This window comes from Capricornis sumatraensis, chromosome 8 (genome assembly GCF_032405125.1).
Source record: "Capricornis sumatraensis isolate serow.1 chromosome 8, serow.2, whole genome shotgun sequence".
NCBI lineage: Eukaryota > Metazoa > Chordata > Mammalia > Artiodactyla > Bovidae > Capricornis > Capricornis sumatraensis.
The window spans coordinates 65932459-65942954 of record NC_091076.1 but is presented as its reverse complement, the minus strand read 5'-3'; the positions used below and the strand labels follow the sequence as shown (position 1 = coordinate 65942954).

General features: G+C 57.8%; 1 protein-coding gene across 1 annotated transcript in view; it reads left to right on the top strand.

Annotated features, from left to right (window-relative positions):
- The first annotated feature begins 7656 nt into the window (after positions 1–7656).
- The window catches only part of TMEM132E (transmembrane protein 132E), a 56757-nt gene continuing 53917 nt past the window's right edge, over positions 7657–10496 (top strand). The window contains exon 1 of the mRNA XM_068977420.1: positions 7657–7723. Coding sequence (XP_068833521.1) covers positions 7657–7723 — 67 coding nt within the window. The remainder of the gene's footprint in view (positions 7724–10496) is intronic.

The following is a 10496-nucleotide window of genomic DNA, read 5'->3' as shown; positions in this document are numbered from 1 at the left end:
TGAGTGAATGAGGATGTAAAGGCAAGAACTAAAACTGGAGTCCAAGATTTGAGCTACAGCAGCAGCCACGCTGAATCAGGATTGAACTCCCAAAATAATGACCTGGGGAGCCTCACCCCCTCCATCAAATGGAAGATTGGTTCCTAAGTCCATGGTGGAACTGAGCCAGGTACTGAAACTCCGGGGATGGGAACACTGTGGGGAGGGAGCCGGGCCCGCCCTTGCCTGGGGGTATACTCCTGTCTGTGTCCTTGGGCCAGTCACTAGCTCTCTCTGGGCCCTGTGTTTTTTTCAATGTATCAAATAGGAGGAGTGTAAATTCTGACCTACAGTCCTAATCAAGAACATGACCTCATCCCAGAGGGGATTTACTGTGTAGTGATGACTGGGTCAATCCTAAAGGAAATCAGTCCTGAATATTCATGCGAAGGACTGATGCTGAAGCCAAAGCTTCAATATTTTGGCTACCTGATGCAAAGAACTGACTCATTTGAAAAGACCGTGATGCTGGGAAAGACTGAAGGCAAAAGGAGAAGGGGACGACAGAGGATGAGATGGTTGGATGGCATCACCGACTCGATGGACATGCCTTTGAGCAAACTCGGGGAGTTGGTGATGGACAGGGAGGCCTGGCGTGCTGCAGTCCATGGGGTTGCAAACAGTCGGAGATGACTGAGCGACTGAACTGAACTGAACTGATGACTGGGTGCTCAAGATGCAGAGAAAACTGGAGCAGAGGCAACGAGATCGAGACTTGAACGCTGACTGATTTCCCAGACTCTGTTCATTCCTTTTTCTCCATGAGGTCATGTAACACTATCACACTGAGTCTGGGAAGACTCTCGAGCTGGAAAGTTAAGATGGGTGGGATTTCAGTCGGCGGAGAAGAACACCAGTGAAGCGGGGAGTACAGCACAAGCAGAAGTGCAGAGGGAGGGATGGGTCCGGCAGGAAGAGGGACACGCCTGGTGGTGCTGGTGGCCAGCCTGGCCCGGCCGGGGCAGAGGATTCAGGCTGGGGAATAGTAGGAGACGGAGATGGTTCTCGTGTCATAGCCCAAGCACCCACTAGTCAGGGTGAGGTTGGCATGACAGCTGAAGGAACTCCAGCCTCAGCAGGGACTAGGGCACAGTAGGAGCTGGGAAAACCACAAGCAACATCAGGAACAAAGGTGGCCAGGGCAGTGGCCTCCTAGGCTCAGGAAAGTCTGGGAAGTAAGGTTCCAGGCAGAGCCCTCAAGTGAACTCGGCCCCAAACCTGACTATAAAGACTGGGTATGATCAATGATCTGAGTACAGAAATCAATGAATATGGATAAATAATCCCACCTATTTTTTGAATGCATATGCCAGGCATTCTGGGCACCGGGGTACACTGATGAACAGTTCATAAGAGCTTACATTCTATCACAGGAGACAGATTAAACAAATTATAAAATTAAATGTTAACTGCAGTGGATCAAACTATAACAGGGTGAGACTTCCTGGGTGGTCCAGTGGTCAAGACTCTGCGATTCCAACGCAGACCATATGGGTTCGGTCCTTGGATTCCCACATGCCACGGGGTACGGCCAAAACGAAACAAAACTAGGGCACGGCATGAAGATAGCGCGATGGGGCAGAGTGAGAGTTGTGTTATTTTAAATCAAGTGGCCAGGGGAGGTGTCTCAGAGGAGGTGATAGTTGGGTAGTACCTGAACGAAGTAAAAGAGCAAGATGCAAGTTCCAGGGGAAAGGCGTGCCAGGTGGAGGTAACGGGAAGCGGAAAGGCCCTGAGGCTGGGATATGTTTCATATTACTGCAGGGAGTCCTTTGTGGCTCCAGTGTAATAAAATAGAAGGAGAGTGGTAAAATGAGTTTGGGAAAGCAGCTAGGGGTCAAATTATCTAGGGCTTCATAGACCATAGTGAGTTGTGTGATTTCAATAACAGTAACAGTCAACGTTGCAGAGCATGCGTTTTGCCCAGTACTACTGGGCAATCAGTATGCATTAGGTGGTAAGTGACTAGGGCTTGCTATGATTATCCACGTTTAACCAATGAAGAAACAAACCGAGGCTTGGAGATGTGAGGCCCTGAGCATTTGCTCTTAGCTGCTGACAGTTTCCCGGCTTGATGCACGCATCAGTGTGTGCATGTGTGTGTGCAAAGCTGCTTCAGTTGTGTCCAACTCTCTGCGACCCCATGGACTGTAGCCCACCAGGCTCCTCTGTCCGTGAGATTCTCCAGGCAAGAATACTGGAGTGGGTTGCCATGCCCTCCTCCAGGGGATCTTCCCGATGCAAGGACTGAACCCATGTCTCTTATATCTCTTGCACTGGCAGGCGATTCTTTACCCCTAGTGCCACCTGGGAAGCCTTGAGGATTGGTACTGGTCCTGGAATCTGACCTGGGAGATCAGCTTGCAGGGCTGAGGCAAGAGATTATTGTAATAGCTACACACATGCAAGACTGTGTATCAACCGGGTGTATATCTTTTTTAAAATTAATTGTTAGCCACACCAGGTGGCATGTGGGATCTTAGCTTCCTGACCAGGGATCAAACCCGAACCTCCTGCATTGGAAGTGTGGAGTTTTAACCACTGGACCTCCAGAGAAGTCCCAACTGGGTGCATATCTAAGAGCATGTAGGTTTGAGTCTGGGTGCTGAGGAAGGAGAGGCTGCGGAGAGAGCGCAATCCTTTCACCGCAGGCTCCTGCGCCCCTAGACCCCCGTGCTGGCCTCCACAGCACTGCCCCCTCCCCACACTGAATGACTTGTGGATGCTGGAGTCACAGAGGAGGGCTATTCACTGTAGCCCCTCAAGCCAGGAGTGGTAGCTTTGTCATCTATGTAATCCTGGGATCTTACACCTCATAGTACAGTGATTCAGTGGGTTACATACCTGAGCTGTGGCTCAGCTACTTTCCAGCTGTGTGACCTTAGGCAAGAAACTTACCTGTTCTGAATCTCAGCTTTCTCATCTGAAAAACAGCAGTAAGAACAGGGTCCAGATAATACATGCAAAATGCCCAGCACAGTGCCTGGCAAGTAAAAAGTGAAAGTGAAAGTGTTAGTCCTTTAGTCATGTCCAACTCTTTGGGGCCCTATGGACTGTAGCCCACCAGGCTCCTCTGTCCATAGAATTCTCCAGGCAAGAATACTGGAGTGGGTTGCCATTTCCTTCTCCAGGGAATCTTCCCGATCCAGGGATTGAACACAGGTCTCCTGCATTGCAAGCAGATTCTTTACTATCTGAGCCACCAGACACGTAAAAAGCACTCAGTAAATGTTAGCTATTAATAGGACTCGGCGTTCAATGTGGGTTTGTGGAATTAAGCCCTTGAACTTCCCCACTGGGGTCTTGTCTGTCTATTCAACCTATATATTCTGCTACCTAGCACAATGCTGCACATACAATTTAGAGCTCAATTAAAAAAAAGTCAAGGTATTTAAGAAGATGAAGGTATTTGCAGCTGTAAAATGAGAGAGCTAGCTTAGAAAATCCCTGAGCTCCTCCCCAGCTGAGCTAGACTAGGATTCCAGGGGGATCCCAGGAGCCCCGCGCAAATGGTGAGCTCCCTCAGGCCCACACTGGCCTGTCCTATCTTCCTCTATGGGCATGCATGCACGCTAAGTCGCTTCTGACTCTACGTGACCCTATGGACCTTAGCCCACCTGGCTCCTCTGTCCATGGGATTTTCCAGGCATGAATACTGGAGTGGGTTGTTGTGCCCTCCTCCAGGGGATCTTGCCAGCCCAGGGATGGGACCCATGTCTGTTATGTCTACCTGTATTGGCAGGCAGGCTCTTTACCACTAGTGCCACCTGGGAAGTCCTCTTCTATGGGCAGGAGTCCTGAAAAACAGGGGTGGATGTCACTAGGTCCACCATAGTGGCAAGTCAGGCAGAAGAGGAAGTAGGGGCCAGATTCTGTGTGGGTCCCTGGTGGGCATCCATGCAGGGCACCGGGGCCATCCTCAGCCCAGGTGCCTGGCAGGAGGCTGGGACTATTCCTGGGCCCATGAAGGTGGATCCACATAGAAAGTAACTGGAAGAATCTGAGGCTGAAGTTACATTCTCTGATGACAGCAAGTTGCCTCCCCACAACACTTCCTGACTCTGGGCCTCAGTCTTCTCCGTAAGATGAGCAAGAAATGCTCACGTTTTTATGCAGCATATCTTATCACAGCTGTAATCAATCCCATGCTTAGTGTCTGCCTTCCCCCCACCCCCAGAATGGAAGTTCCATGAGGACAGGCTAGGTCTGTCTTGCTCACTGTTTTGAGCAGGGGCTTGACACCATAAATATGCACCATCTCTTGTAGGGACAGAGGGAGGGAAGCAGAGAGGAGGGGAAACTGAGCGGGCCAAGGAAGACGAGCTTCTTGTTACCTAAGGGCTGTAGGTGGCAGGGAGTGGAGAGAAGAACCAGAATACCAAGCTCAGTGCCCAGTCTCCAGAGGAGGCCAGGAGAGTGGGCTGACGTTGCTGATCCACATCCTGGGGAAAGTGGGTCCTCAGCTCAGAAAAGCAAATGTGTCTGTCCTCTGGACTGGGCCCCTTCCTTAAGGGGAGGTGGGCAGAGGTGGGAGACCTCCCTACCCCCTAATTCCTCTACCCCAGCAGGGTCTCAGGAGGTAGTTTGTTTCCCCCTTTCTCCCACACAGAGCCTGATTGCTGGCTTGCCTCTCAGTGGGATGGTTAATAAGCCCTTGGGTGACATTAATTGCCAGCAGGCATTAGGGGCCTAATGAGAATCGTCTGCCTTGACGACTCCAGCACCTTCCATCCCCAGGGCCTCCAAGGGCCAGGCCAGCCGGCCCTAGGCTGCACCTCGGAGCTCCAGACAGATGTTGGGTGTTGGGGGAGCGGTGCAGAGCCGCTCTCTGCAGGCCCCAGTACCGAGCTGAGGAGCCACAGCCAGCGGGCTGGGAGGAGGGAGGCTTCTGAGAATGATCCAAGCCTATTTTCCAAACAGGAGATGTCGCTTTTCTAGATGAAAAGGAAACTCACCGTGTCAGAGATCTAGGATCAGTCAAGCAGACTGAGGGACAGAGAGGAAGCACCCCAGGGGGCCTTGCTCTGACCTGCCTCTACCCACATTCTCAGTCAGGATGGGTGAAGAAGTTTTGGGGGGTGACCCTAAAGGTCCATACACCACCGGCCCACCCCCAAAAGAGCTATGTCCATAGGACTAAAGACCCTCTTCCTCCAAATTAGAGTGGGATTGAGACCCAGTCCTTGGAGTGTTGGGGCTTGATACCCAACGAGGCTGTAAAATCATTTCTGTTGATCCGATGCCTGGCTGACAGCTGACGGTTGACTTGTCTGGTCTGATCTGGGTTGCGCTCTAATGGAACGGGCCTGTTGGTGGGAGAGAACGCCACCCTAGCCCCTCTCCCCACCCACTATCAGCAGGTGCCTGGGTGAGTGTGCAGGAGGGCAGTTCCCCACCCCCACGCCACGTCCCTTTAAAGGTTTGCAAAACAACTTGTGGGAAGGCACATTCCCTCCTCTCCGCGCCCCCTCCATCGCCAGCAACCTAGAGGTTTTCCGGGGACCGGCGCCCCAGACCCCATCCCCAAACGAAGCTGGGCGCGGCCAGGCTGATTGCCATCCGGAGCTCTGGAGAGCTGGGGGTGTGGATAGGGTACCCTCGCCCCGCGCCTCTGGTCGAGAGGCTGCAAAACGGCTCTGACGCCCGGCGAAGAGCGAGCATCCTTTGAAAAGGAACAGCGGGAGGCTGCGGTTGGCGTCCACCCGGGGCGAAACGCGGCCGCCGCAGCCGGCCGGCGGGCCCCACTCGGGCCCCAGCGCTAGCCTACACTGGGGAGGAAAAAAACAGGGGCTCGCGGAATCGCGAGGTCGGCCCTCGCCCAAGTCTCATTAAGGAACCGCGCGCGCCCCCAGGCTGGGAATGCGGAATGGACACGTGGACTGGGGAGGGGGAGTCCGGGCGGGGGAGGGGGGGTCTCCGTGGCGCGCGAGTCGTGGGCCGCGCGCTCCGAGGCCACGTGACCACGGGGAATCTGGGAGGGGAGGGCAGCAGAGCGAGCGCGCCCGGCTCGGCGCCCGCTGCCGCCGCCGGGGTGGGCGCTCGATCCCGGACGGGGGAGGAGGGCGGGAGAGCGCTAGTGTGTGTGTCTCTCTCGAGTCATTTACGGCGGAGCAGCCGGCGCGATCTCCGAGGAGGTGGCGGCGGCGGCGGCGGCGGCTGCTTCGTGCAACTGTGCCCCCCCCACCTCCTCTTCCTTTTTGCTCCTTGATTTTTCTTCTCCCCCCCCCCCCACCACATTCGTCCATGGGGAGCCGGCCCTCCTGCCGGCACCTCCTCTCCGCTTGGCCCGGTAGGCACCAGCTGCCGCCTCCCCGGCCGCGGGCTGCGCCGGCGCCCGGTGCCCCGGCCCCTGGCGTGGCGCCCGGGTCTCGCCGCCTGCAGCCCAGGCTGGCGCGGCGCTCCGCTCACCCAAACTGACTCCGCGAGAGGAAGAGAGAGCACGAGCGGATGCCCGGCTGCACCGAGACCTCGGGCGTCCGGGGGCAGGGCGGGGGCGGCGGGGAGAAGGAGGCGTCGAAGACTCTGAACCCCGGAAAAGTTCAAGGTTTGTGCAGGCTCCCGCGGGGAAGGCGAGGAGCGCGGCGGAGCAGCGCGCCCCTCGGCTGAGACAGCGAGACCCAGGAGGAGAGGGAGGCTTCCCGGGGTTGCCGCGGGCTGACCGAACCCCTCTCCATCCCACTACTCTCGCGGCCAGGAGGCTGGAGTCGGAGCCCGGGGCAGGAAAGGATAGGCTCGGGCGATGTAGCCCGCCTTCCCGCTCCGTAGCTTCTCCAAACCCCATCTTCATGGGGCAGCTCGTTCCGGCCGCCCCACCCTCGCCCCAGCCGCGGTGCCGCTGCCCGGGCAGGCGGCGCTGAGCCTGCCCGTTTGGAGCCCGGGCCCTGGTCGAGACTGGAGAGCGAGCCAAGCAAGGGAGCTCGGCGAGGGGACCAGCCACTGGCCGCCCACCCCGGGGCCCTCGGTGCGGGCGTTGTCTAGGGTCGTGGCGACCCGCGCCGCCGGTCTCTGCACGGAAACTTTTCCTTCTCTAGATGGATTAAAGTTGCTTGGATTTTCTCTTTCATTGCGAAAGAAATTATTCATTTGCGCCTAACCTGGGATTTTTATGCTGGAGCTCCTGCTGCTGTTGCAGGCTGTTCGGGAGGAAGAAAGCCGAGCCATCCATGTGGGGTTACTACCGAAGCCGAAGAAACTGGGGCTTGCTTTGGAAATCTACACCCTCCAGCGAGTTCGGATTCGAGCTGGGCCGCGGGGCTGGGGAAACGGACACTGGGCTTTAGGCAAGCCTGCGAGACGCTAGTGGCCACCCGGCCCGGGGACCGCACGTGCGACTCCCCCCTCTACTAGCCGCACTGATCCTGCAGGGGGCACCAGACGGGGGTAGTTAGAGGCTCCTCCCGCCCCGAGCGGCGCCCCCACCAGTTCTGAGGGTGTAGCCGGCGGCGCCTGGGACGCCCCCTCCCCTCAAAGTGCCCCCAAATTGCACTCCCTGGCCCCCGGAGCCTCAGCAGAGACAGCCGGGCGCCCACGGCCACCTGAAGTTGGATGTGAACAAGCCCAGCCTGGGACCAAGTCGTCGTCGACCGCTGCCCCCTGCCGCCCCCTCCTCGGCCGGCCATGGCCCCAGGGATGCCGGGCCGCGGCGGCGCCGCCCTGCTCTGCCTCTCGGCGCTGCTCGCCCACGGTAAGTGTCGCGGCGCGGACTCGGGAGTGAAGATGCGGCGGGTACCGCTGGAGCCGGCAGACAGGAGCCTGGAGAAGACGAACCCCCACCCCCTGGACTCGCAGCCGCCGCTCCCGGCTTAGCATCTCGGGCTGCAGCTCGAGTTACCTCTGGCCCCCGCAAACCCTTTGGCTGCGAGCCCCGCCCTGGGGAGCCGAATACGGCCCCGGAAAAGGGCGGGAGGGTGGGGGGGGGTATCCCTTCAACCCTCCCCGGATTAGAAAGAAAGGTCCAAACCCGGGAGTCTTGGGGGCGTGTCCACCCACGGAAATCTAAAGGGACCCGAGGGATCCGGCGGATCGCGTTCGGGCCACCCCTCCTGTCGCTCCCAACCTGGCAACCGGCGGGGCCCCGGGGAGCTGCTGGGGTCCGCGGGGATCGTGTCTAGCCCGCCGCTGCCGCGCCGCCCACTGCCTCGCTCCCTGCGGCGGTGTTGGAGAAGGGGAGTGGACTGACAGGGGCCCGGGGAGCCGCGGCGACTCGCCCGCCCGCCGTCCTGTGAGCTGCATATAAATGGCCGGCTGAGCCCAGCCGGAGGGCGGGGGTCTGGGCCGCGGGCGCAGGCCGGGGCGGCGAGCGGAGGGAGCGGGCTCCGTGTTCTCTCTCGCTCGGGTTCTGCAATCTGTTGCGTCTGCTCCCCAGGCTCGCCTCGGGCTCCGCGGTAAAGCGGGTGGGAGAGGGAGGAGCCGGGGTTGGCGCGCTTTGGCAGTGGGACAGCAGGGATACGGATGGGGGCCCGAGGGTCGCGGAAGAGCACCCCTCACCCCCGGAGTGGGAACTCAGATCCGACGGAAGGAGGCTGCAGCGGGCCTTACGCAAGCTGGAGGCGCTCCAGGGGGTCGGGGGCGCTGACCAAGCAGGGAGGGAGAGAGCTGGGGTTGGGGAGGAAGAATGAAGAGAGCCTCCGACCCCTTCCAGCGGGAGACGAGCGGAGCTGGGACACCTTTAGCCAACCCTCAAGGGGGTGGGGGACCTGGTTGCCCCACACCGAGGGGTGAGCCTGGCCAACCTGGAGGGGGGCTAGGATAGAGGGGGCAGAGGGCTCTCCGCATGGGGGGAGGAAAATCCATGTGCCACGCTCAGCTTTTGCCCACGTCGACCGGGTTCTTAGGAACCTGACCAGGCAGGCCGTGAGCGCGGTCAAGGTCTCTAACCGGCGGCCTCTCTTACCCTGAAAGAAAAACAGGAATAGGCTCTGGGAATCTAGGGTCCTGAGGCTAGGAGTGGGTGGGGAACGGTCGACTTCCCTCTACTAGAAGATTGATTCTCCCCGGCTTCAGGGGAAGGGGGTGGCTCAGGGTGGGGGGCTATTTTGCGTTCATTTCACCAAGAACAGCCAACCTCGGTGCTTTATCAGAAGAATGGGCTGGGGGAACGCAGGTGGGAACAAGAAATCCGGGGCTCTGCATGCAAGACTGCGGGTTGGGGGGGAGCTGGGGAGGGGGGCCCTGGATGCCTGAGCACTGGACCCGCAGGGGCTGTGCTTGTGGCCCGTTCCCAGGGCCTTTGGGGTACAGTAGGAAGGAAACACAGCTCAAGGCTGGGTCTAGGCATGGTTCTGCCCCCACCCACTGTGTCTTGCTACCAGAATTCCCTTCCAAAAGCCAAGCGAGGGTCCCACCTCCAGGCAGCTCAGACATTCTCAATAGGTTCCCACGGTGCACCCTCCTACCTCTGAGCCTCCTATTAAGGATCCTTTGGCCTCCCTCACCGGCTAGAATCTCACCTGCTTCCTAAAACCCAGCTCCAGTAGGGCCTCGGTGTCCTGGCTTTGCTTCTCTTGGAGTAAATCTATCTACCTTGCCTTCTCCTTGGATATCGGTGTCTTCTCTGTGCTCAGTTAGTTCTGAGTAGTGCAGGCAGGTGGTGGCCTTTTTCTGCTCTGTCCCCCACACCGCCAGGGCTTAGCACAGTGCCCGGGACACTTGGGGCCCTGGGTGGACAGGTGATTTGTTGTTTCCAGTCTCTAAGTCATGTCCGACTCTTCGCAACCCCATGGACTGTAGCCTGCCAGGCTCCTCTGCCCTTGGGATTCTCCAGGCAAGAATACTGGAGTGGAAACATATACACTAACATATGTAAAATAGATAGCCAGGGGAAACTTGCTGTGAGACTCAGGGAACTCAAACCTGGGCTCTGTGACAACCTAGAGGGGTGGGAGGGAGTGGGAGATGGGGCGCAAGGCTCAAGAGGGAGGGGACATATATATACCTGTGGCTGATCCGTGTTGATGTATGGCAGAAACTATCACAATATTGTAATTATCCTTCAACTAAAAATAGATTTTAAAAAAGAGAAAACTGTAACGTGGACACATTTTGCTAAAAAAAGAAAAGAATACTGCAGTGGGTTCCCACTTCCTTCTCCAGGGCATCTTCCCAACCCGGGGATCAAACCCTAGTGTCCTGCCTTGGCAGGTGGGTTCTTTCCCACTGCCACCAGGGAGACCCTAGACGGGTGGTCAGAAGGAAGCAATTTGAGGAGATGGAGCAGGGTCCCCCCCCCACCCCCATCGAGCAGGCATTTCCCCCTCCTGGTTTTATGTCTCCCTTTCCAAGTTTCTTCCCTGAATCCCCATCCCATGCCTCAGTCTTCACTTCCCTAGGGGAAGGTACCAGCAGATGTTCAAAGCTTGGGAACCACCCCCAGATGGATAAGGCCAAAGAAGTTCCTCCCCCCAAAATATCATCTCCCCTGGGCCTTCCTTCTTCAGGAATACCTAACACCCACCCAC